The sequence below is a fragment of the Taeniopygia guttata genome, chromosome 2, assembly GCF_048771995.1.
Source record: "Taeniopygia guttata chromosome 2, bTaeGut7.mat, whole genome shotgun sequence".
NCBI classification, from domain to species: Eukaryota; Metazoa; Chordata; class Aves; order Passeriformes; family Estrildidae; genus Taeniopygia; species Taeniopygia guttata.
This window is the reverse complement of record NC_133026.1, coordinates 52,754,564-52,782,209: the sequence shown is the minus strand read 5'-3', so window position 1 is coordinate 52,782,209 and position 27,646 is coordinate 52,754,564. Positions and strand designations below refer to the sequence as shown.

General features: G+C 39.6%; 1 protein-coding gene across 5 annotated transcripts in view; it reads right to left on the bottom strand.

Moving 5' to 3' along the window:
* Window positions 1–27,646, bottom strand: part of GLI3 (GLI family zinc finger 3) — a 204,300-nt gene that overhangs the window by 68,212 nt on the left and 108,442 nt on the right. For 4 of the 5 annotated variants that reach the window (XM_030265326.4, XM_030265327.4, XM_030265328.4 and 1 more), the window contains 2 exons: window positions 25,792–25,897; window positions 2,942–3,147 (listed from right to left, as the gene is read on the bottom strand). In XM_030265326.4, the coding sequence (XP_030121186.4) occupies window positions 2,942–3,147; window positions 25,792–25,897 (312 nt within the window). The remainder of the gene's footprint in view (window positions 1–2,941; window positions 3,148–25,791; window positions 25,898–27,646) is intronic. The other variant, XM_072925938.1, reaches the window with a different exon arrangement.

The following is a 27,646-nucleotide window of genomic DNA, read 5'->3' as shown; positions in this document are numbered from 1 at the left end:
GCCTACTAAATGATGTATTGCATGAAGGGAAAATGCAAATGAAGGGTAAATGGGAAGACCCTGAGTCCTGAATTTTTTCCTGTTTATTCCTGGGTAGCTCCAGCTTTGTCCCCTTTTTCCTATGAGCAGGGGCATTTTCTTCTGCCCCACAGGCAGAGCTGAGCTTCATTTGAGCACTTTCCTGGACACACACCAACAACTCCATCCTTACCCCAGTCCAAATCCTCGGAGAAGTCCTCAGCCACCCCTGACCCACCAAATCTGCTGGCTAAGGAGAAGCTACAAGAGTTATGTTCCAGATTGTTCTGGCTCCTGGCCAACCCCAGATCTGTGAGTTGACAGACTGAGCCCAATAGTACACTGATCTGATTATCTAAGTGTCCTAAAGCAATTAGGCAGCAAGAGAAACCTCATTATGGCTTTCAGAAGAGCAATAACAACTTCCAAGTTTTCAGAGTTCAAAGACTATATCACTTAAGCCATGGTGTCCTTTACATTATTAGTACATTATGTGCATATACCCCTTTAAAGCACAGGAGCGTTTCATTTGCATTCCAGAAGTGCTCAAGCCATGATTCAGATTCTCTGATCCCAGGAACCCATATCCGAGAAAAGGCATTTTATTGTATACCTGATTGATCATACAACAGACTATGGATTCCAGGGAACAAACCTGAAGCTTTTCAACAGCATGCTGTTTGATTGAGATATCTTCAATGCCTCAGTCAAGTTACTGTATTTTCATTGGATGCTGCGCAAAACCAGGGCTGTGGCAACTGATCAAAGATGAGCTGTGAGCCTACAGCAAGTGTGAAGTAACATGTTTGTTTAAAACCTGAAGAGAGATGCTTGAGGTAGTAAATTTAGCATGTACTTAATGACAGATTATGACACAGCCAGCAATCACAGCTCAGGGGTTGAGCATTAAAACAGAGTGTACTCAGCTGTACTGTCCACACCTGAGTGTCTCGTGCCATCTGAAAGCCTGGGAGTATCCAAGCTACATCGGCTGGCAGAAGAAAACTGTCTTTCTGAGGTGGCAGGTGGAGTTGAGGCAGGGTATTTCACAGACCTAACTGACACCAAACACCTGCACTGCAGACAGATGAACATTAGCACAATCATAATTATGACAGAGCTCCAGACTCAACTGCTAACATGCCAAGTGTCCATTTCTTGGGGAACTGAACAGTTCCTTGAGGCCTCACTACCTACAACTCACTAGACTACAATGGCAGAACAACACAGAAAGATCACACATTTCTATACTGTAAACATCTACATTTAGGTGGCAGAATCTGAATCCAAATTCTACCCTGTGACATCTCTGGATGTTTCTGGAGCACCAGTTGGGTGCTGGGTCAGAGAACACTGTCCCTACATCTTCGCAAGTGAATCCAGTGTGGTACACCTGAGACCAAGCCTGCATACAGCTTAATGTCATAGGTGGTGATAGGTGGTTTCCTTCAAACCTTTCTTTATGTAGCACTGGAACATACCTTAAGCATAAATGAAACTCTGCAGGAATGGGACCTGAAGAGTATTGAAGATAGCAAGGTAATAGCACATTAGCTCCTGTGAAAAAGTCCAGATGTACACCGCAGGAGTTTTACCAATATATGACATTACATTATAGCTCTGTCATTTTTGTCCTACATCTAAAGCTTCAAAGCTCCTAAAGTCAAAACTTGCCCTTCTAACCATTCAATTTTTTTTTTCTTAAAAGTATTTCTAAAAAAAAATACTTCTGCTAAAACAAAAAGGGTAGAATCAGGAAGAATTCATGCAACATCCAAAGTGCTGCTAGGAAAGCCCTATGTGCATGCCATATACCTTGACTGACAATAGGTCATTAAAATTTATTCTCATAAGAATATGTGCCCATAACTAATGGATTAACTGTAAAGGTATATATTCTTATAAACGAGGATTAATTAGTTATCCGTTTGGATAGGGTGCACTGCTCATTTTTCAAATTCAGCTAAAGGCAGTTTAACTCTGGTAAGTTTCTGAATTCACTGGGAAGATCTTTCCTATAGATAAAGTATCAGTTTAATTACCTTTCTCTACATAGTTGATTCTGACTATGTTATATTTTAGTTCCCTTCAGTAAATGGTACAATTTTGAAATGTCAAACTGCTTATGCTTACCCACTATTGAAAAACCTATTAACAAGACAGCCTTTTTTTTGCAACTCTGTTGATGGCCCACTTTGGCAAAATTCCCACTGAAATGAATAGGAAATGTGCTAGAGTAATGACAAGAGTGATCACAGGAGTTCACTTTAGCCCAAATAGCCTGGAAAGTAAAAGCTATTGTCACACCAAGACCTAAAGCACTGAATTTCAAGTACACTGCCCACAATTTAGATTAAAAGAGACAGTCTTGATCATTAGACACTTCTACATAAGCATCATTTGTTTTTGGCTATGTTGCTGGCTAAAATAAGCTGAAATAATTCTACATAACTTCAACAGAATTATTGACTAAATGTAACTAGTCAGTGCATGCTTTTTATGATTGAAAAATACTGTTTTAATTAACAAGCCTTTTGTGCCTGAAGAACTCCATGGTCATACACTGATGCACACTCATAAAGAATCTAACTCAATTGAGTGCAGGTAAAATGGATTTTTGGGAGATCAGAATTACACCCCATGTCAGCCCCACAAACAAAAGATATCACAAGACACATACCACCCTTCCAGCATAAATTTTGAATGAGGCAGCTTTTTTTTATCTTCTCCCTGAAGTTTCAACATTTGTGAGATGTACAAATGAGCCATCATCGGCTGATGAAGTATTGAAACATTTATGACATAATGAATATGTCTGACAAACCTGGTGAAGCTGCTTTGAACAAGGGGGAAAAATGTTGACAAGATTAATATAACTTAAGTTGCTACAATGACAGAAAACAGGAAGCCTGTCTTAACCCACCGTCTGTTGGGCTGAGTCCACGGGCTGCCGAGATCATGGAGAGGGATGGGCTGCTGTGCAGGGACCTGATGTAGTCCATGTAGGGGTTAATGTATGGGTGAGGGGTGCTGAAGGGAGACTCTGATGTTGCAGCAGGATTTCGGTGCGGGGAAATTCTAAGGAATGGCAGCTCTGAGTATGTTGGGCTACTAGATAAGGCAGAAGGCCTGGAAGAAACAAAAGGAAGAAAAACAAAACCAGCCAGGTTATCTACACAATAAAGAAAAATACTATAAAGGTAACACACTTGTTTCTTGAAGAATAACAGCTGGGTAGCACATGTACTGAAGTCAACTGCCTGGAAAGAAAAAGATGGGAAATTAATTCTTCTGTGTCCCCACTATTAGCAACATTTCTCTAACCAATTTTAACATGATTTTATATTTGGTTTAATCTTTACACCCCTCAATACCCTTTCCCTAAGGAGTTAAGGAGAAAATCACTTCAATTAGTGCAAAATATGCACACAATATTACATAATAGTTCTTACTGCAATATAGAATACATACTGAGATTCAGAATCATTTACATCTTTAAAACCACGTGGCTATTGAAAAAGGAGCTTTGAGCACCACGCTGCACCCATGCCCTTCATTTTCCAGCTTACTCCTTCTGAAAGTGCAAGTTGGCATGTTTATACAGAAACCACTTCAGGAGTCCCAGACTTTGCAAGCCATTAAGACAGATGGGTTCTTTGGAGCTTTTTTTTTTCCTTGCTGTCCCTGCCCATGAAAAAGGCACAAAACTTGATGGCAGAGTAAGAAAAATTGCTGCATATGTGTGTTTTTAGTATGGCGCCAGTGACCAATGTTTTTTAACAAGACCCCATTAATTAACTACATCATTTCTGTGAAGGGAAAGCTTGGTGCCTTCTCATGCTACGTGTGATGAACCAAGGCTGAAAGCTGACAAAAGACAAATAACCTGCCATAATCCTCCCCATCATCCCACCCTGTCGATACGACACTATCTGGTCTCTGCTTGGAGACTTTTGTCTTACAGCATCCCATCTCCAAAGCCACTTGAAAAAGTTCAAATTTCATCACAAGGGGCTGGAGTGCCTGCCCTTGCCAACCTGCACTTTGGCAAAAGACAATGATTAAGCCTGTCATGCATTTGCTGTAGTCCAACTGGCTGACCTGAACTAAATGCCTTTTTGTCCCTGTTTTTCCAATTAATTTAGCATATATACAGCACAGACACAGGCAGCAGCTGTGAGAGCAGTGAGGGCAGCCTGTTCCTTTGATGCTGTTGGCTTACAAAGAGTAATCAAACAAGAAATGTATTTTTTTTCCCTTTAACATACACATATCACGATCAATGGAGGTAGTTGTCATCACCTAAAAGGCCAACAGAACATAATCTTACATAGGAGCCAATTCTGCCCTGCCATCAGCTAGGAAATGCTAGCATATGAGTGGGACAGTGATCAAAGTCATGAATTCCTAACATGACGCCAGCTTCCCTGCCACTAAATCCATGAGGGCTTGTAAAATCTGAGGAATGAAGATTTCTCCTGATGTGTTTTTCTCCCTCTTTTTCCTTCCCTCTCTGACCTTTTTTGTGTTTCTTGCCCTCCAACAGCTTTCTGCAAGGTAAGCCTGTTTAGCCTTCCTCTATGAAAATACCTTCTAGCTCCAAAGTTTGTTAGAGAGCTGCATTTTGTGCTAGCAGCAGGTACCAACAGTGCAGTCTCTCCTCTGGCACTCAAGCAAGTGACCCACATAAAGCTAAGCCACTCACTAGCATGCCTTCAGCATATCTGAAATGCACTGAGAACCTGAAACCAGAAGCTACTTTCCACCACTGTGCAAACCAGACATCTCCTTTCCTCAGAGAACTTTTTGTCTGCATGGTTCTAAAGTACCTCTGTTTTACAGTGGAAATGCATCTTTTACCTTTGTACTATGAAAGCCCATCAGACATCAAATATTCGTTGTCTCCTGATTCCCTGTCAGGCCAAGTTTGGTAGACAAGAACTTTAAAAATCATGGTGATGTAGGAAGCAAAAGTACTACAGCTGGGTATCACATTACAGACGAATACAGAGTGAATTTTCTATCCTGGAAGTGAGGAAAATATAGTAGTACAGCAAATTTATACAAGAGTAACAAAGAAACTAAGTCTGGATGTCATTTTACAAGAGATTATTTTTAAATGTGATCCCAACGCATATTTATAAGCACGAAGAGCATGCAAGCAGGCTGGGGCCCTGGCCTTATCTGGTGCATATTGAACAGAGAACTCTTTAAATGCTTATGCAAGAAGGCTGAAAGTCCGTATCGGCCCAGTGATTCACTCTCCAGCTGGCCAACAGCCAAATGCTGCCGCAGGAGCAAGATTAAGAGCCAGGCTCTCAGCTTCTCCCTCCAGATCCAGCGAGAGCCATTCAAGGACACCAGGACTCCACTGCTCTTCTCAGCCCTGACTCTTTCTCTCTCTCCTCTTCTGAGCTCCTCAGTTTTCCCAGGATGCTAGGGAAAGGACACTGACCTGGGTAACATAATCAACAGCAGGCATATAAACGGTATTATCTGAGGCAGAAATAAGGAATCATCAGATTCCACAAAGAATTCCCAGCTCTGGACTCTGATGTTTCTTAATTTCTCTCGATCATCTGATTCTAACAGGCTGATAACTTCTGCGCTCACTTTCAGTCTGGACTTCTCTCGCTCCTCTGTGTTCCCAGACTCTCCTTTCCCTACAGACCCATTTTCCCTCATGCTTTTTTCATCTGCTCTCAGGCCCACAATTTGAGTCATCCTGATTTATTCCAATAAATGTCACATATCCTTCCTTTCCCTCTGTGATTAAACTTCACTGTGAACACCTTTCACAAGTATTAACTCCCTCCTTCAAACTAAAATGCAGCTTTTAGAAAGGGTGCTGCCAAACACCCTTACTGTTGCTTTGCAACATCATTGTTGCAATAAAGAACAACCTTCATCCTGTAAATAGCAAACAGTACAGCCCAGGAGTGGCTCTGCAGATATTCATTCAGTGACAATCAAATCAAATCTCCAGATGTGGGTGGCAGTCCATCCCCCTAATTTTTATTTCACATGTATAGAATAATAGAATGGTTTGGATTGGAAGGTACCCTTACAGGTATCTTCTAGTCATCTAGTCCATGATGTCATGAGCAGGGAAAGAAGCTGGGGACCCTCCTTCAAACTCAGGACCCTCCAGCCCAGCATCCTGCAACCTAGCCGTGCATCCTGTTGAATGGCACTCTGCCTTGGGTCTGAGGCTACTCCATGGGATGTGATGAGGCTTCAGAATTACAAGAGGCAAGGAGATTTTTCAGTGATACTTCTTGACAATTTATGCCTCACCTGCAAACCATGGGAAGGCAGAACTTGCCCTGCATCTTCTCCTGTGCAGGGGTTCTTCTGTTATACAAGATATTCAGACCACTTAAGGGAGGGAGCAAAGAAGATGTATGCTCTTTGCTGAATCAGGACCTTTGTGTCTACTTCTAGAGACCCTGCAAACTCAATTCAAATTTCATATAACGCTGATCACACTTTCAAGATGTAGTTGAAGGTCTCCAGGTTTGTGGGTAAAAGAGATCCTGTGACTGTGTTTTGCCACTAATTTTTATCCTGGCACATTAGGATGACTTTATTATTTTCTTAGTAACCTTGATTGTATCTACAACCCTGACATAAATGAGAAAGAACAGTGAACAGGGCTAGCTGTGAAGGCATCTCCTCCTTCCTCTCTAGAAGGCCTTCCTGTTCATTGCTAAGGTGCTGAAATATCATTAGTGCCACACAGTTTCTATATCTACCACAGGACTTCCCACACCTCAGCCATACCCAGCATGCCAACTTCTTCGTGTCCCAACTCTGATGCTCTGGGGAATCTCAACTACTCAGCTCGTGAATGGCACACACATGCTGAGACAGGGAGATCAGATCACTGTAAGGGCAAACAGGTGTATTTTTTCCTATTAGTCATGACACTTTGATGAATTGTTGCAGAGGTGTCTGCACAGTCTTAAAAACTTACATAGTCACACCAGGTCAGCAGCTGTAAACAGCATCAGTTGTAGGGCAAACCACAGTATGTGTAAAGCTGCCTTTTTAAAAAAATGGGGTTTTTTTTCTGACCACTGCTGAACCACAGGTGAGCTATCTGTAGAATTTCAGTTATTACTCATGTAAACAGCGTGCAATTTTGTTTTGTTGCTTACAGCTGCAATAGATGAACTGTGCACAAGAAGAATGACAAGCAGCAGGTTTGGATTTTAACCACCACAAAAACTGAATCAAATGCAATTCCCTTTTCAGCTCATACAGCTCTTTTTAAACTGGTAAAGGAAGATCATGGGAATCTGAGAGTTGATGAGGCAAGCACGAGCAAGTTATACATATTTCAAAATGATCTGCATGCACAGATCATTACCTAGTATTATCTTGAAAGGATCACACATTCTTTCCATCAGCAGAAAAAAACTGAGATACGGGGACTCCTACCACATACTTTAGGCTGGTTTTTTGTACTTAAAGCATTTGCCAGTTTTACAAAGAGGAAGATAAGATTGCCCATATTCAAATCCTATCCCTTTCTTTGCTACTAATGGAACAGCTAACTTGAGGTGAAACATTGCTGTCTGGCTATGACTAGAGGTGAAAGTCCCTGGGTAGGTAAGCCAGCACAGAGCTTGTTGACTATGAGCTCTTTCAACCACCTTCTCAATGCTCTACTGATGGGATTAGAGGATCAGCCCAAAGTCCATGAAACCATCTTATGTGGATTCACGCATGAAACTGAGTTAGGAATTGTGGAGGGGGGGATGGAAAGAAAAGAGATCCAGTTCAGGGTGCTGGGGAGCAGCAAAGGCCAGCTGCTCCCTAAGAAAAGGCAAGCCAGGAGCCACGCATGGGCAATGCACTTCATGCCACCAGATCTCAGTGACCAGAGCCAGATGCTACTAACACAGTCCATCATGAGTATGAGACAAGGCAAAATGACAAACCAGGTCTGGGTTGGGCCAGTCAAGTGCAGAAGGAGACAAGGACAAAGACAGATTAGGAGACAAGTTACACCATGGTTCTGAGACCTCTATCCAGAACAGCTCCCTACAGTGCAGATCCTGACCTCAGCCAGGAGCAGGACCACAAACTGGCACTACTTACAACATAGGTCAGGCAGCTCAGCTAAACAGGAGTTCCTGGATGCATGGGGTGTTGGTAGAGGTCTATAGCGAGGCCGTTCCAGACAATTATTGCCAATCATGGCAATATGGCCTCAGGGTACTTACTTGCTTTGGAGTGCTTGAACTGTTTTAATAGATGCCAAAATATCAATACACTGAAAATTTTCCCTGTACTTCTATCTCTTGCAACTGTGAAAACTACAGGAGGCCCCAGGGCACAGTACAATCCCCTCACTTGTCACAGGCATTCTTCAATAGCAATATTTTCTGGAAGCAGATGTAAAGCCACTCAGAACAGCCGCAAAGGTCTGTGCCACAGGAAAATCTGGACTACTATTTTTAAGGTTGGTTTGGTGTTAGAGATCTGTCATAAATGGTTTCCAAATAACTTTAAGCTGTGCTTGAACAAAAACCTCTTCTAAGAACAACCTATCTTAAAAAAAAAAAAAAAAAAAAAAAAAAAAAAAAAAGGTGATTTAAGCTCTTTCTGATTTTAAAGGAAACTATAACTCCAGGACTGGAAATCTTGATGCCAAATTTTGTCCTGATAAAATTTTAAATGCCTCTTTTATGAATCTGTTGAAAAATACATTTATATTGAAAACAGCAAGTGATCCTTAACTATAACATTGTAAATATGACACTGAGCTGAGGTTACAGATGGAACAATAATCTATCTCAGAACAAAGCTTGTCAACGAAGTGGGATGAAATATTGTAACATAACCTAATTTATTATTGCCTTTTCATCCATCTTGTTATATTATGAACGTGTCAAAGTTCAAACCTCGATATTTAATCATTTAACAATATGTTATTCAATGCTGGAGCAAGCATTGATGGCATAACTCTCATACCAATGATATCCACACTGTTTCTCTGATACCTGTTCAATTCAGTCCTGCCTGGAGAACTGAAGAATATTAAATTCATTAAACGGCCAAGGATACTTTTCTTTTATCTTTTTCTTTTTTTTTTTTTCTGTAATAATCTTCTGATATCTGCCCACAAAATATTAACACTTATTTCTAGTAGAACCTGGAAGATGAACAAACAAGGACTTTTTTGGTATGTGGTGGCTCCTATTTTAAAGCACGTGGCTCAATTCCTTTGGTAATATCTCCCATGTTAAATTTCTATTTTTTATTTAATACCATAGTTGCTTGTACAGACTGACCCTTCAGCACCAGCAACCAACAACTGGCTAATAAAAGGTTCTTGTATTAATAAAGCTGAGTTCTGAGATTTCAGTGTAAGGAGATTGAGGCCAGCACCGAGCATTTTTAAAATGCAACCCACAGTCCTTTTCTCTTTTCACTTCTCATTGAATTGGTAAACAATCAAACCTATGAATACATATCATGGGAAATCAATAATATAATTTTTAATATCTTTTTTTTTTTTCATAAATTCCAGCTTCAAAAAGGCACTCCATTCCCTCAGAATCACTCACTGTCTCAAAGCTGCTATATATTACATTCTTGGACTTAGGAAAACTAAACAAGTAATTATGAACATTTAAAGAGTTATTTGAATATATGGAAATATCAGAGCACACTTCATATAAAACAGCTCAAGTGCAAAGTGTAAGCACTGTTAAATATATTATCTTAATGGTAGAAATGAAGAAAAAGGAGAACATGAGCATGTTTTTTAAGTCCTAAAACAAAAAAACCCTCCTGATTTCCTGTATCATTTTCCATGTTTCAACACCTAGTGAATATTTACTCACCTTTCCTCCAAAATTCACACTGGGACTGTAGCCACCATAGGGAAGTACGTCACAGAATCTGATTTGGTAGCAAACTTTCATTCAGTAGATACATATTCAAATAAATCAGGAGTGGGTCCATGCCTATGTAGTTCACATAGAAATTAGATCAGGGCTTAAGGTAGACAGGCTCTGGTTTAATTTCCATTGTTTATGTTCTGCCCACCTTGTACAAGTTTGTTGTCTTCCTGATCCACTTTCTGCATCTTTAGAACTGTGGTAAAGCGCTTGGAAAATATTCAGTATCTATAGTGGAAAGGTCATATCAAGAGATCCTATCTTACTGAGTATTTTCTCACTGAGGTAAGGACAATGCCATACCAAATGTGTGCAGCTCTGATATGTAAATTCCTAAAATATACAAATAACCTCACATGGGGTTAGAATACAAAGTTTCTCCCACATAAAGTTAAAAGGCATCATTGCAGAAAAAAAAAAAAAAGGGACACGAATGACTGTACAAGAGATGTTCATGGTTCAGGAAATCTGCATGACAATTAGGCATTGACTGACAGCAAAAGAATATTACTCTGGTTCCCCTTCTTTGGGGAAGTGTTAACATTATGTAGTTACAGTTAAAAATTGACTACATTAATCAAGCACTAAATCCTTAGTCAGTGACTGTATTCCTATTTTTCAACTGATGGACTGCCTGAACGTAGACCCAGGTTTCTTTACATACACTGCTACTTACTGGACTTCATAAATAACCCAACTATGGGTGGATTTTGCATTTCTTCAAGAATAGTTTATGCCATGAAAAGCCATGAATATTCATTCTGTTATTTAACAGAATAACCTTTACATAAGGTCAGCTGTAACACTGGACCTTCAGTCCATGGTACCACCTGTAGTGACTACAGCAAGCAACTGCTGCTTCAGATGATACAGTCTTGACTTGGGAGTTTTGACATGCATTCCTTAAATGTGTATGCTGACACAGTTTTGACTGTTTAATTTCCTTCATTATGAAAAATGTAAATAAAACTATCTACTGTCTCCTGGCATTCCTCAAGTCAAGTCTAGTCTTCTTGTTCTCTTCCTCACACACACCTGCCTCTCCTTTTCCTCTTCCTTCCATCCACCCACCACCGTTGCTGCCTCCTGGCACTGCTGTGAAACACTGTCCACTTGGCCTTTGCAATACAGAGCATCCCAGCTTTCCTCTCCTTTCTCTACATCTTTCTCAGGATGCTGAGAAGAAATCAGTTGCCAGGAGAGGACTATATACATTTACCTGACAATTTCTTTGTTTGTACAAAAAAGTAACCAACAATAACTACTCCCTGCAAATGTCACTTGCCCATTCTACACTTCTACCAGAGATTATCTGGAAATGTTTTTCTGCAAGCCTCCAAGTACCCAGCTTGGTGCCCCACCAAGGCAGAACATCTTCTGCCTCTTCTGGCCACTTCATTGCCTGGTGTCAGGAAGCCAGAGCAAAGCTGTGAGACTGTAAATGGGGCAAAACCGCACAGCCCTGCTGAGGGAGAAGGGATAATCCCCAGGGCCAAGAAACAGCTGGGGCTGGTAAACCCTGAGGCCATCAGAGCTGACTCACCAGAGTTCATTTGCCAAAGACTGCAAGCTCTTTCTGGCAGAGCTCCTTATATTTGCACAACACTCAGCACAGCGCCGATCCTGCACAGAGCTGTTGGACACTGCAGTAACGTAAACAGTAAATAAAAGTAATGCTAACATGTGATTTCCATCTCTTCCTTCTGCTAGAACCTTATCCAGGCACTGCCTTATTTTACTCAGCTTGCACTGAACTATAAATAAAGCAAGACCTTATACCTTCATAGGACAGCCTAACCTCAGTGCTGGTAAATTTCTCCTCTCCTGTCTTCAGCTGGTTACAAGTTTACAGACTTGTAAATGTAATGTACTGATTTGTACATTAATAGATGGAGAACAATGTAGCAATGTTGCATTTGATGCAGAAATAATCATCATCATGAATATAAAACAGATGCACAGGACAAGAAAGTGTTATTTGAATCAGATTGCCATGGACCTCCACACACTATTTCCCCTTCAAACTATGCTGTACCACAAAGTGCAGCAGGAAAATCTAAAAGCTCTACAGCCAACTTCTTATCTCTTGTTAGTAATAACAGAGTGAGCAGTAAAATTACCAACTGCATTCCTACAGCAAACTTCTCTGCTCTGCAATTCTCTTCTGATGCTCTAGAGGTGGTCCCATTTGCTATTCAAATTTTAGCTTCCTCTAGGCTACAGGCAGAGCCTGACATCCCTTCCAGTCTTTAACCGGAGACACCATCATATCAGTATGTAGACATATACAAATCTGGACTGCATTAATGTACCCCTTTCTTGCCTCCCTTGCCGCTCTTCTCCTCACTCAGAAAAAGTGGGTCAAAGGAGTGTCAGAAGCTTTCTCACACTTAATGCTGTTAAGTCAGCTAATTGAATAAACATTTGTTTAACATTTGCTCCTATTTCACTAATGCACTGTGAGAATGAGAAGAATTTTATTCCCCTTCTTCCCCATCCTCCCCCTTCCTCAGGAGTGCCACTAGCTGTTATCGCAGTGACTAATGTGCTGTATGTGGCCATTATAGTCCTCAACTCTGAAATTACACCAGGATGAACGATAGGCTCTGCCTGTATGCTGATTGGACTTGGATGATGATTGATTAGAAGAAAGTCAGACTACGTAGCCATGCAAAAAGAACTGCACTAAGCCACAAGCTTAAACATTAAAGAGCATTTCACCAGTGGCTTCAGAGCTATTAGATGTTTTCATATGAACAACATTTCTTACATCCAGGTTTGCACATTTTATCTTTATTCTTTCAAATACTGAAATTGCTTGGATAAGAGGGTTATATTTTTAAATATATATTTATATATATATATATATATATATATTTATACACATTTCTAAGAGTAGCCTGAACTTTTAGAGGAAATTGAAGAGGCTTTGTGTCAAGTACAGCTAAATCCAGCCTTTCTATATCAAACCCCTGCTAGAAAATTACTGTGCAGATGATAAGGCTGAAAGATATAATAAAAAGTGACTCTACTCAATTTACACTGCAATATTGGTATGACTGAATATTTTTCATTCAGGTGACTGATAAAATCACTAAACTGTATTGCAGATAAATAAAGGAGGCTTCTGTCAAGAATAAACACCATTAATCATGAAGTCTCACCCTCTGAGTGGCTGTGCTATGCAACTGCACAAATGCACCATTACAAGTGGCATGTGACCCACTGCCTCCTTTCTTCCCCCAGCTCCCTGGTGAAACCGTCTTCTTAGGAAAGTTTTCTGCTGCCTTTTCAACATTTGGAAGTCCAGGAATGTCTTTTCCTTTCAAGTTTATACACAGCTGTAAATGAAATAAATTTTTGTGGCAATACATTCAGCTAAAAATTGAACCCACAAGACAAAGTGAAGCCATGTAGACTGTGGCTGCATTGCTGTAAATCCAGCATTACAGTAAAAAGCCTGTGTTTAAACTGGTGAGGATGAAGTCTTTACAATTTTAAAGCTGAAACAAGTAGGAAATTTTCCCCCAAGCCTTCTTCCTATTTTCTTCCAAACCCACATTTTCTTACTGGTTTTATTATTTAGTTTTGCTATTTCCAAATAGGTGCTGAGTTTCCTTTTGAACATACAAATATAAAATTTCTTAACATCAGAAATCTACCTCAGTAGAATCTGTGGGTCTCCTTTCAAAAAAGCAACTGACATGCTAAATAATGGACATGAGCTGAATGACACCCAGCAAAAGCACAGTCATACAAAAAGAAAAACAGACAACTTAGGTAACCTTTTTGTAACCTGTTTTAGAGTAAGTGATGATTCAATAGTGGCCATGTTATTAAGCCAGAATGAAGTAGTGCCCTACACACTAATGAGGTTAAAAAATGTAGCTAGGTCTTCATGTTAAAGGCACTTAGCAAGCAGCCTGCTTGGCAAAGACCAACTGTGTTGGAGCAGAGGACTAATCACACAGGCAGGAATCAAATCGACTGGAAGAATTAGGAGACTTGCGGCCCCGAGGAATGTAATTCATGCAGAAAAGCAGTTGTCAGAGCGAGGCCAGGGAACTGTGTGGGAAGAAAGCAAAATAAACAGCTCAACAAAGAAAACAAAGACGCTCAAATAGTGGCTTTTCTAATGCTTGAGTACACTGAAACTTCAGTGGGCGCATATGACTAAAAACTCATCAAAGACGACCTGTATAAAAGCAATATAAGGTAAATAGGGAACTCGTTCAAAAACACCCAGAAAATGCCTGTAGATCTTTAAAGATAACCTTGGCAGGACAGAGAAAGTACACATACATACATGCATGCATGACTGGGAGAAGAAGAAAAACAACCAAATGGTACAAAGCTAAGAGAGTTGAAATGATTTCTACAATTACTCCTCATTTCTCTCTCTACCATTCACAGATGAGAAGAGGATGCAGCCTGCATGCAAAGAGTGCTCCTGCCTGTGTGCAGCAATACTCTCTGTGAAAAAATAGCATTGCTGATTAGGATCCACTCCCACAGCATGAGGACCAGACTACTGCATCCACAAGGGGGATTATCTGACCAGAAAGAGCTTCAGGCTTGTCCTAAATCTCAAAAAAACTCATGCCCAATTCACGGGAAGTTTTCCTCATGATGGGTATGACCCATGACAGTAAAATTAAAATTTTAAATCAACTGATATATGAATATCACAAACACTTTGTTCTCTTGTAAAACAGTATTTTAAATTAATGTGTTATTACTCTCATAATTTAGTGGGTTTTTTATTTTTAGAGAATGAAGCTTTTATCACTTTTAGTACTTTGGAGCCTTTCTCCTCATCTCATTCGTTCACTTATGATTTGCCTAAACTTTCACTACCTCAAACTCAAGAATGCTATGCTCACTATTGTTCCAGCAAATTTTATCTTCTCTTCTTCCTTTAACTCCTTCCTCCCATTAAGGCAGGTGTTCCTTCTTCTGGAAAAGCGTCTGAAGTTTCTCATATTACCTCAAGTGAACACCTCAACATCAGTTCTGTGATGCTAAGAAACACTCTTCCCCAAATTCAAAACCAAACCAAAACTAATCCTTTAATTTCCAGTGCCTACTGTAAGATAAGTTCACAATATTACAAAAGTGTGATTTGGGGAAGAAAGAAACTGTAATTCTTTTATGTAATAAAAATAATAACTGTTTGAAACAAAACCAAGTTGGCAAAAACAAAAGAGAAATTCAGGAACTGAATATTTCTCCTATTGCACTTGCTATGCATAGTTGGTTGTGAAGGGACCATTTAACTAAAATTCTAACTTTGCAGGACTACAGTCCTGACCAAATAGCAATATGAAGGTTCAGCATTAATAATTTCTGTTGAAGTATGGTTGGATGTGCTTCAAACCTCTGTACTATCATCAACAGGCAGCCCAAAATTGATATTCACAGGGATTAGTGACTGTTACTGAATAGAGCATCAGCTAGAATTTCTCATCTAAAACTACATGCAACAGGAAAAAAAAAAAAAAGATTATACAAATCCACAGAAACTCCTGAATAAAACACATTTCTATATAAAACACATAGATTATTTTCTGATACGCATACTCCCCCCTCCTTCCCCTAGACAAATACATGATCTGGGAAAGAAAAGTCATTTTGAGAGAGCACCTGAGTGACAATATCAGCTGTACAGTACATATTTATGCTGTACCTAGGACTGGAGTCAAGGGGTGACCTAATGAAAACACAACTTCCAAGCTTCTCCCGTCCTCCAAACACCATCTCAAACAGCAGGTGCGCAAATCACAGAGCAGCACCAACAATCATGAGAGCAGTAGGATTCACAGGTACATGAAGCACTATTTACATCAAAGGTGAATTCTGCTAAGGTAAAAGGGGGCAAGAAAGATATTCTAACAGCACTTTCTTGTATTTTCTTTGCCAATAACAAAGGTCCAGGTATGGGAGCTGGCTGAGGTGCACCCAGAGAAGATCAGGAAAACACTCAGTTCTCATGCCAGGCTGAGAAGTCTTGTCTCTGTCAGGCCATCTTTTTGATCCTTCAAGCACTAAAAAACATTTTGCTACTACATAGTCTACAGTACAACTTAGTCCTAACAAATGGTAAATATATAATGGCTGGAAAACTATAGCCATCAAAAGAAACAAGAGAGAAATTCCTCGCACTGCTATTCTTGTTCTATTTGTGTGAAAAACTGGAGTTAAAAAAACATTTCCCAGGCAAAGCTGTAACTTTGAACAACAAGCATAAAGGAAATTTATATTCTGGCTGCACACTTTTTTTGCAAAGTAGTAAATTCAGTTTTGAAATCTTTGAGGCAAATGCATTATCTATATGCTGGAAGCATTAATAGTTCTCTAAACGGAGTAGGTAGCTGGGTGTGTAAATGAAAACCCTAAGGGGAACAACCTGGCCAGCTTGGAACACACCTGCACAAGCTACACATTTGCTCCCTCAGCATCTCTGCAATTCGATCTAATCACAGGAGTAGAAACACAGTTCCCAGAAAAGGTGTCAGGATGGAAGCCTGATGTCCAAAAATGAGCAAGGCAAAAGAAGACAGAGGCAGGCTACACAAGCTTTCTTGGTACTGTCTTGATGATATACGCTGATAGTGATCTTCCAGGGTAAAGCAGAGAACACCTGATTGCCCCTGGTCATTCAGCTACTGATCTCTCTGCCAAATCTGTCTACAATGTTGTTAAATGGGGCTATTTGCGTTGGTGGCCTCTATAAACTGGACTAGACTATCAATCTTTTCTTCCACGGGCCAGTGGAAAAGGCATGATAAATCTAGGCTGAATTTCAACGGGAGATGATACAGGACTGAAAGATGTGTATCTTTAAAGAGATAGCCACTTAAATCTGATATGTTTAGAAATTCTCCCTTATGTGAAATACTCCCTAATTTTCTGTTGATCCTTAACACCAATGGTCACAACACCTCATAAATAAGGCTTTCAAGAAGATGATAGGTTAGTTCATTCCTTCAGGAGCTTTGTACTCCTGACTCATGGGCAGCAAGATGTTTGCCTCTGTGTCTAACCTCCGCAGAGTCTCCAGAAAATTGTCAATGCATCTATAAAGCTGACCATAAATGCAGTTGTAATCTATTGTAAATTCTGACCTACACATTCAGTGCTGGAAGGGATTAGGCACCTGCTCTTCAGTGGTAACTTCAAAGGGCCCAGCTTCAATGTAAACATTACTCTGAAATAAAGTCCCAAGCCATTTCTTGGTCATGCATCCTAAAAGTAAAAATCAAACAAAATAACATTTTTCTTTAAATTGTTTCCTCTATTAATCAATAATATCAGTCATCAATGATAGTTCAGCCTGGCCTGAGATGCAGTGATGAAAAACCCATTGAACACAAAACACAAGACTTTCAGTGAAATTTAGGTATCATTGGGGTTTTTTTCTAGCATCACACAACACAGAATATGCATGGGACAGCTAGCTAGTTTCCTACACCTCAGAAGAACAGCTTTAACAGCCTATGTTTTGTTACAGATATGTAAACAAATATAGACTTATACACACACACATATATATATTTATAAAAAATATAGTGGGATGAGTGCCAAAAACAAGGTGTTAATTTAACTTTTGTTTTTTCATCCTTTGGGAAAGAAAAAGTGTCAACTACATTCAATACATACTCCAAGATTCTAGGACTTGATGTCTTTGTTGGGGGAGGATGGAGTCTAAGTCAGGGAAAGAGTGTGATGAAGATGCTCTGTGTTCCTAAAACGCATGCTACTCATCACTCACATTTCTTGGAGTTTATACCTACTCTAACTTTAGGGAACTTCCAATTCACAACACAGGAATCTCACAGGTACACTTTAAAAAAAGAAAGAAAAAAAAAAAAAAAGAAAAATCCCCACTAAGACTGTAACATTTCAGCTCTCTCTTTGAAGCAAGATTTAACATGAGTGGAAGAATTGTGCTAAAAAAAAAGGAGTCTGTCACAGTCCAGTACCTCACAGGCTACTGCAACAAGTTTGACAGCAGCCTCTATAGAGTTGGCTTGCTTCTGGTTCACTGCACGTGAATACCACAGTCAATATCTGCTCACTCAACTAATACTGCTGACTACAGCACAAAGAACACAGGAATTTTGTCCAAGAAACCACAGGCTCACAGCCTTTGAATGTGCACTATATTTAGAGCTTGCATTCTCTGCAGCTGATAACAGAATGAGATAATAGAAATTTCAAGCAGCAGAACTCAAGCTATTGCAGCTATTCTATATATTTTTGTTGAAATGTTAAATTAAGGTAATGATCTACATGTTCTCAAAGGTTTTGCCATTGAACATTTTTTCTAAGCATTTTGTTTACATTCTTCCTCTAATTTTCAATCTTTCTCAGGCTCTGAGTAGCTCCATGCATTAGTTTTAACTGCAGAGATCTAAAATTACTCAGTCCATGACAAATGTAAGCAAAGATATTCACCCTGTTATGTAAAGAGGATGTATGCACGCATGCACACCCACAAAAATTCGCACATTTGTACACACATCTGCACACAGCAAGCACCCAAACAACTTGAAATCCTGTCTAGTTATTCCTCAGTTTACAGAAAAATGTTACATAGAACAGTGACCTGAGGCATAACTTTGCTGGCCATTCTTTTTGTTTCCATCATCCCTTAATTCATGCTGGTTTGAAAGCCTGCCTTAGGGAACCACTTCTCACTGGCAACCAAGAATTCATCTAAGGACTGTTAACTGCCAAGACGGGGTAGATCAGCTAAGTGGCAGTGCTGACGAGTGTTGATAGACACTTCACTGCCGATAAACCTTGGAACTGCTCCTCTGCAACAGCATAATCCATGAAAACCTCTTAAAGAATCCCTTTCTCTGGACTGGGCTCCACCAGACAAACCTGTGCCTCTCTATGTATCAGGTGGGATGAGGCAACCGACCCCCTTTAGACCATCGGAGGAATGTTCCCCAGGGCTTTTCCCACTTTTTCCTCCCCCTGCATCACACCAGCAGGATGCCCTGTGCGTTGTTGCTATTCTGGAGTGCTGAAGAGAGGTGGTCAGCCAGCTGCCAGCCACTGGAAACATGTCTTGCTCATTAGGGCTGGGGGTTGCAGCCACTTGAGTGCTTTTCTCAACATGAAAAAAAAAAAAAAAAAAAACTAAAAACATAAACTAAAGATTTGGGGGAACTTTCTATGCAGGATTTTCAACAAAACAAACCATTACATTTTACAAGTTCTTCCTTCTACATTAAAAATCTCACCAAAATTTCCCTCTAATTTTAATTGCTGCAACTTCCCCAGACAGCCCGAAATCAAGCTGGGTGTATAAAAAGAACAAAGAGCCTCTGTTAACGCAATATTTATCTACTGCTATTGTTTCTGCTTTATAAATCTGTAGTTCCTTGGCATTACAATTAGCTACTCCAGAGAAAATGATTATGTCACAAAGTATTATCCACCACAGAAACAGATGAATGATGTGAACCAAATGTAATCTGGTGCGCTTAGAGGCAATTCTCTTGACTTTCATGTAAATGTGCTGGCTTAAAACAGAGATGGATTTTAGCAGTGAATCCTCATTTGATCTAAAATTTATTTTTCAGCAGAAATTAAATATGATTGTTTTTCCTAAATACTGTTTTTTCCTAGACAGAGATCAAGTCAGTGAGAAATATAGAAGAGCTGAATTGGTTGTGCAGTAACTTCAGACTGCAGTTTACCTTAAAAAATTAATGTAACAACTTATGTAAAACAGCTAATCAAAAATATTTTATTATTTTTATCCACATCTTAACCTACATTTTTTTCCTTTAAAAGATAGCTCAGAATAAAAAAAAATTAAGAGAAACACCCTTTTTTTCTGCAATTCAATAGATGCCACTACTAAATTCCTTTCCAAACTTCTCGCACTTTCTGAAGCTACTCTGCAAGCATTACAAAGCTGACGAAGAAGAATTTATGATCCGCAAATCTTAAGGTAAATACCACTAAATAAGAATGAACAGCTGAACAAAACACTGATTCACTATTTTAAATTATGCAAAACTATACACTGAATGAGATACCTCGGTTTTAGCCTAGACAGAAGCTTCCTATTCCCAAGCTTTGTAAAAGGTCTGGCACTGAAAGAAAACTATCTGGTGAAGTTTATGTGTAGGCCTCTGGCCCTGCTATTTTACTTCCCTGAATAATCACTAAGAAAAGAGGGATACATGCTGCTTGCAGAGCCTACAACGCGCATATCTGTGGCACATAACAAATTTTGTATAACCTTAACGAGTCACCAGACCATGCTGATTCCTTCTCAGAGACTTGCTATAAAAATCCTCCAGGCTATTAGCAGTTGCTTATTCTGCATGCTGCACTTCACTTCCAGAGACAAATCTCTTAAGGTGTTTCACATTTAATACAAGATTTCTTCCTGTTTAAAGAAAATACTTTCATGGATGATTTTGGGAAGCTGTAACTACAGTCATCTTTTCATGTCCCAAGAGCTTCCCAGTCTTTCTTCTTTGATGGCTCCTGGCTAAACCATAAAACCCATTCCAAGTCTCAAAGTAATTAAAGCCAATTCAATGAGTGATGTTTTTCATGCTGGGTGGGGCTCTCCTTCCCACTGTGAAAGGATCAATGAATGCTCTGACAAGCTGACAAGCTCCTTGCCAAGTCTACAGCTTAGAGGTACACTGAGGTAAAGCAGCAGGTAAAAGATTTAAGAGGTTTAAACACTCAGATTTAAAGAAAAAAATTGGAGCTTAGAAATTAAAATGAAAAGAAAAATCATAATGTCAGTGATAAGGCTGGGAAAACATAAACATCATAGCAAATGTGTGGCTAGCAGTTTCTCTGATAATCAAGGATATGCTTTAATCTTCTCATATTTGGGCATCCCCTATTTTGCTGCATGGTCCGTAATCATACAATGATGAAAGCTGAGTGTCTGGGCCTGACTTTGCTTTTCTTTGCACCCTTGTGTAACTGATGTGTGTATAAACAATGTATGAAATAACATATCTAAGAATCAGACTCCCTTTTCATCAACTTGGAGCTGACTGCAAGCAAAACACATGCTCTGGTTTAGTACCAGAGCATTGAGAAAGTTCAAAATATCTGTTCAAGGCATTCATGTTAAGCACATGCATGATTATCTGCACATGCGTCACTTCAGGGCATAAGAGCGCCAAACTTGCTAGTCTCAATCAGCAGTTAGGAAAAAAAAAAAGGAGCTTGGAATGTTGTTGATCCTAGGAAGCTAAAATACACCAGCTGTACCATGCAACTTCCTCCTGGCACAGGCATTCTCCCTCAACTGTAAGCATATGGGTAGCACCTTCCCTTAGATTTACCTGCTCACTCTTCTTTATGTGAAGTCCAGAGCTAAGGGAAAAAAGGATGGCAGAAAGAGATGGAGACTAAATGGATGAATATTTTCGAACATGCATGATGCATCTTGTAATGCATTCAGCCCTGAAACTTTAGCTTTCCACTAGCCTCCTGCAACACATGCATTTAGCATTCCAAGATGTACACAAGCCACTTCCCCAGAGACATCCCTGATACTGTCACCTGACTGTTGTCTCCTGCCTCGTCTCTGCAGGAGGGCGTTCCCTCCACAACCACAGTAACAGCGCCTGAAGATATCAGGATAGGTCACCTTCAAAGGCTGTCCAATTCAACCTTGAAATGAAGGATAGTGGGAAAAATCTACTGATGCAACTTGGTTGAAGCCTGGAAATGAATGAATGGCCAAGAACAGTAGCTTCCTAAATCACTGAATTTAAATCCATCTGTAGAATTTTACCTCTGTCTTATAAGCTTTTTTAAAATTAATAAATAAAAACTCTTGTCCTGGCTAAGGCAAGTTTTAAAATTTGTGGGACTATAAAGTTGTTTACACTTGCACTGTCATAAAAATAGACAAGACACCCTTCTTCTTCTTCTTCTTCTGTCCACTGCTAATAATGCTCATTCCAAACAAAGGCATCAAGCAAGAGGAAGAGTTAGCCAATAACAATTTTGGGATTTGTATCTTGAAGAAAAATAGCATACTCATGGTATTAATTTCAAATAAACACCATCATTAGTGGCCTGATTTTGAATCACTGCACATCAACCAGAGAAGCTATCACACTCTAATGGATGACCTAGAAGATGTCAAGGGCCAAAACACAGATAAGCTTCAGCTCTTTCTTTAATACCATACTTTAGAAATCAATTTCAGAAATTAGGAAAGAGCTGGACTAAAACAACAAAGTAGAAAAAAGCAGGGAATGCAATTACTAAAACCATGCTTCTTTTGGTTTGTTTTAATCATATGGTAGTTATCACATAATTTAACCTCTTAGTTCAATGTAAAGCAGCAAAACTCAATTACAGTTTACTGGATTTTTTTAAACTGCATTTGAGAAAACAAAATAATAAAAGGAAAACACAAGCCCCAGCCTCAATTTTGCCATTCATCCCTTGCTGCTGAAGAACAACCCAAGTTTCATACATCTTCCTGATGTATAAACCAGAGATGTACTGTAGAAATTCCAAGATAACTACACAGTCCTAGCAGGTTTTGGTAACACAAAGTGACACATTTTAGTACATATTCATAAGGGTTGGGGGTTATTATTGGTCTGTAATTGCAGTTGTTCTAACACGTAATAAGCCATGGCTGGAAAAACAAAGGCAGGTTAATTTGTGATTTCCTCTACTCATTCAGAGGCAAATTAAGTGTCAAACAGCTAATACAGAACATATTTCATTTTATGAGATTTTAATTTAATTCTGTGCCATATCGTTGATGCCTTAATGTAGGGTGGTTTATCTAAGAGGAAGAGCAATTTATAAACCTCTTTCAATTGAAATCTTTAATGATAGGATACGATAGGATAATTACAGCAATGCCTGCTAGTCCTACTATACATAAGCATCTGTCAGCAATTCCATCATAAACATAAACCCTTATTTTAAGGTTTTATAACTCAAATTATAAAATTTGGCTCCAGGCTGAAATTTGGGATGCAACAGTTCTGACCATCAGCAATCGAACTATAAGAATCACACACACACATATATATATATATACACACACATGCATATACCTTTTTAGACCTGCAAGTATGAAAGAGCCTTGTACATCTTTAAAATTCCTGCTTTCTTTTTTCTTTTTCACTTCGCCAGTGTTCAAAATTATGTGCAGACACTGTAGGTACCATGTAGACAAGTCCCTCATCACATATTTTCGGCACTGGTATTATACCTAAACTAATTCCACTAAGGCTTGACAGGTTCTGGAACATATTTCAAGGAGCTTGGATAACTAAAATCATGCCTCTTTTAAAATTTTATTTTTAATTTATATTACATACACACATTTGAGAGTACTACAAAGCTGAGGAGAAAACCATTTGTACAATGAAGTCATTATTGAAGCTGTAGGTAAACATTTGTTTCCTGACTCGGGTTTCTTGCCATTTTCTCTCAGAATTTTCAAATGTCTTCTTTTTTTTTCCTTTTCTTTTTTCTTTAGATGGGTATTGGGACAGCAGTTCAAGTAATGGCTCCAAATGATCCCAGGTGATCCTAAGTGCTATTAACACCCAGCTCTGTAAGACTTGCAAGAAAAGCACTGGGTGCCTACCTCACATGTATATACGTAAATATATTTTCCTGAAAACTGCAAAAGCATGACAAACCATAACATCTACAAAGACGCTGAAGTCTAAATGCACTTTTTTTTTAAGTTTCTTAATTGCCTATTTATATTTAATTACACTAACCACAACAGCTGCAAGGGTCCACTACAGCTCATCATTCCAATGGTGACATAAACCAAACGAGCAAAAGAATCAACAGAAGTTAATGGGGAAAAATGGCCAATATAAAGGCAATTTTGAGTTTAAACCTTGGGCTGATATCAGAGTATATTTCTAAAGCAGCTGCCTGCAGTCATTGCATCTGGCTAAGACTTCCTTGCCTCTGCAGGACCCAGCTGAATTGCTACTTAATCAGGGAGCAGAGGTGCACAGCACACAGTAGGGCACCTTTCCATGGAATAGGCATGATTCTGGGGCCAGACAGGACTACCTCTGAATGCCAAACAAGGTATGAAAGAAGCACTTCCAACATCTTTTGGGACTCTTACAGAAGTCTCGGCACTGAGAGCCATGTAGACTGCTAGTCCTAATTTCCCACTGTTGCCCAAAGCAGGTAACAGTGGCCTACCCACCCAAAAGCCCTGCTGCAGGCTTGGGGTGCCATGCTGTGGACTGGGTTCATGGGACTGAGGCTCCACGGAGGGCTCAGCTCAGCAAATGCAGTCAGGTAGGGACCCACATGGCACAGACTTCCAGAAGCCCCTTCCAAGCTGGTAGGCAGTACTTGTGTCTTGGATGATGGTCCTCTGCTGATGCAGGTTAGAACTCAGGGAGTTCTAACAGAGGACCCCATCTGCCCAACACAAAGAAAAAGGCAAATTCCCCACTAGCTTTAGAATGAGCAGGATTATCTCCCCCAGCTCCCAAAAACATCCATCCATGTAGAATATTGACTGCAATGCCAAATCTAGGATGACCCTGTAATGACTGTCTGAGCCTGCCACCTTCAGCTTACAACAGTATTTAGCAGCAAATTTAAGCATGTATTTGAGTGTACTTTATTATGTGGTAGATTGTGGTGTAAATGGTGATGTATCTGAGGAACCCTGAGCAATAAATCACAAGTTTCTGTGTTCTCTCTTTCTATAAATACCCACTTTTCCTCTAATGCCCAAGAAGACTGCAACACAGATTTATTACTTACCTCCAGGCAAATTTGCTCTGAAATTACAATTCAGTAATAGAAGACTGACCCAAAAAAACCTGTTAGTAAAATATTGTGTGTGTACTTGGGCATGTAGTTAGGATTGTTAATATCAATTAATTCTGCTCACAGAGGAGGACTTGTTTTAAAACAACTTCATTTTTCTTCTCCATATATGTAATTACACAGCTGTAACTAATAGCCATAGAAAAGCAATCTGCCATCTAAACAACTAGCATTATTCTTCAAAGTATTACTTCTGCTTTTCTTCTTGTATTTTCTCAGTGTGAGAGGTGATTAGTAGATATGATTAAATGTATACATCAAGCCTTTTAGTGAAGTATCAAGCCCTGCTTTTTGGCTCCATTTTAAATGGTATTTAGCAGGTTTCTGGACACATCTACTGGTTTATTCTGCAATGCTGATACCCGTCTCCCCATATGGAATAAGATAAAATTTATTTCAACAGGATTTCACCACTACCACCCTTTTCTAATGCACGTTATCACTGGTATTCATTTCTTTTATCTTTGTGTAAACCATGTGCTCTATCACATTTGCCATTTTGTTTGGGTGACATTCCCATCAATCAACTGATTGCCTATATGTGCACACAACAGGGACTAAGTAAATTTACCAAAAATTTCATTATGCTTCATAGCAGTCACTAGGGAAAAAAACAACCTAATGGTTGTTTTGTAAACAAACCTTTGGCATGAAAGGAAATTTTAGCTATGAAGAATACCAAGCCTAATACAGATTAAATACATGCTTATCTGCCTGTATTTCACAGGACTCAGCACTTTTTAATTTAGCCTTTATAGAATGACATAATACAGAATAGATGTCAGCAAAAGACATAGGTAACCTTTGCCAGCTACCTATTACAACCAGAATTCCTCAAGCACCAGTATGGGTTTTGCTTTAGAACAGATAACCTCAAAGCTTTTCAAAAGTAAATCTCGCACTCTGGCAAGACTGAAAAAGTGCTTCAGGTACATGGTTTCCAGCATTGCAAAGGTTCATGTATTTGTCCATTTCTTTCAGGAAGCAAGGGGGAACACTGAATACTCACACATGTAGAGGAGGAATGGGAGATGGTTCGTAATGGTAGCGTCCCTCATGATGTCTTGCATCAATTGGTACAGGAGGGTGGAATGCCGGAAAAAGGTGAGGAGGATCTGAAAAAACAAGCGAGGTTCCCAGATCTGAGTATCTCCAATGATTCGTTAAAAACAACATTCATAAAGACAGAACAGATATTGAAAAGTATGTGTTAAGAGTGCTGTGACTTAGGGGTCACAATCTCCTTCCATGGTGCTATCAGTCAGGTCTGTCTGAGAGGAGAATTTGGCCCACAGTGTTTGCATGAATATGTATTTACTAATTTTAATATTCTCTTTTTATAGCTTAAATGGAAAGGGGCATTAAAAAAGTCTTTAATAAATAATTATGTGCCTATATGCGAAGCACCAGATCAAAAGGACCATAACGGCTCTCATAAGCATTCCTGATTTATTTATTTTGTATTAAAACAAGAAAAAAAAAAAATCATCCCAGGAAAAAAAGCCTAAGCAGAGAATACAATGCAATAAAAAAGTATATCCTCAGAGATGTACACACAGTCCTACAACAGAAAGCCAAACTGAAGTGACATGCTGAGAAATGTAAGTAAAACTGGAGTAAATCAGACAACAATGTTCGAAGGCAAATGTGACTGGGAAAGGCCATATTGGAGATGTTTAACTGCACCACACCAATGCCTGAACCTGGAGGAATGTGTGTGAAGACAGAAGGACTCATTTCATACCCAGCTCTTAAAAAGTGAGGGTGCTTTCTTTGTCCCCATGACTAGAGACCCAGGGATTCACGGCTGCAGCAAGCTCCCCTGCTCTATGTTCTCCATGGCTTTCACAGGATGGGAGATTTTGCAGCTGTCAGAACTCCCGTTCCTTGCTGTTTCCGGAGAGCCTCGGAGATAGGCTGATGAAAAGGCAAATGAGCCCCTGACACCCCCATGGGCTGTGCCCTGAGGAGTAAGGCACCAGCCCGCCCTCCCCATGGCTTCTGCAGCTGGATTGTCCCCCAGCTTTGAGGGGCACAGTTCTCACAGAGCACAGCTCTCCTCACCACGCACCACTGTGATCTGTGTGCCTCAAAATGTTACACGCTGCTCACCACTGCCTCTCCAACAGTCACAATTCCAACGAAATGTTAAGCACCTCCAGCGGCATGAAACAAACTGATCCTGCACAATCATTACTCAATTGCCACTTTGGGTGATGTCATGTGTTTATCTGTCACCAAGGCTGAGAAGTACAGACATTAGGTCATGTCATGGATTTACTAAAATGCTTCTAGAAAAAAAGGAAACTTCAAATGTGTACTAGTAGTAAAAGTAATTCTACTCCAGTTTTGCCCACCAGCTCTTGAAAGTATCTTTTCTTTGTATTTCCCGCCTTTCCTATTCATCAAAATGTAAACCTCCTCTTAGATTATATTATTTGTGAAAGCAGTTCCCTGGCCTCAACTAGAGATGGTTAAAAAAAAAAATAATCATGTTTTAAAAGGTTGGGTTGCTTTATTATTGCATTTTGAAGTGCGGGAAGAATGAGAGGAACAAATCTCATTGCCCTGAGGGAATACACACAGGGGATGAAGGGGAAATAATTTCTGAGGAAATATTCCCAGTATTTCAAGAAAGCCTGGAAACATCTGACACAGACCATCCAATTGCACAGCTTGATTTTGTGAAAGGACACCAGCATGTGACTAGCCACAGCACATTTTAGCCATTAACTGATTTAGGCATCATAAATGAAAAATAATTGTGGCTTATGATGTAAACTGGGAGCTCAAACTCACAGTATTCTTAATTCTGGTTCTGCTGCATCAGCTGGACCTTGGCATGCAATCCGTTATGGGCTTCA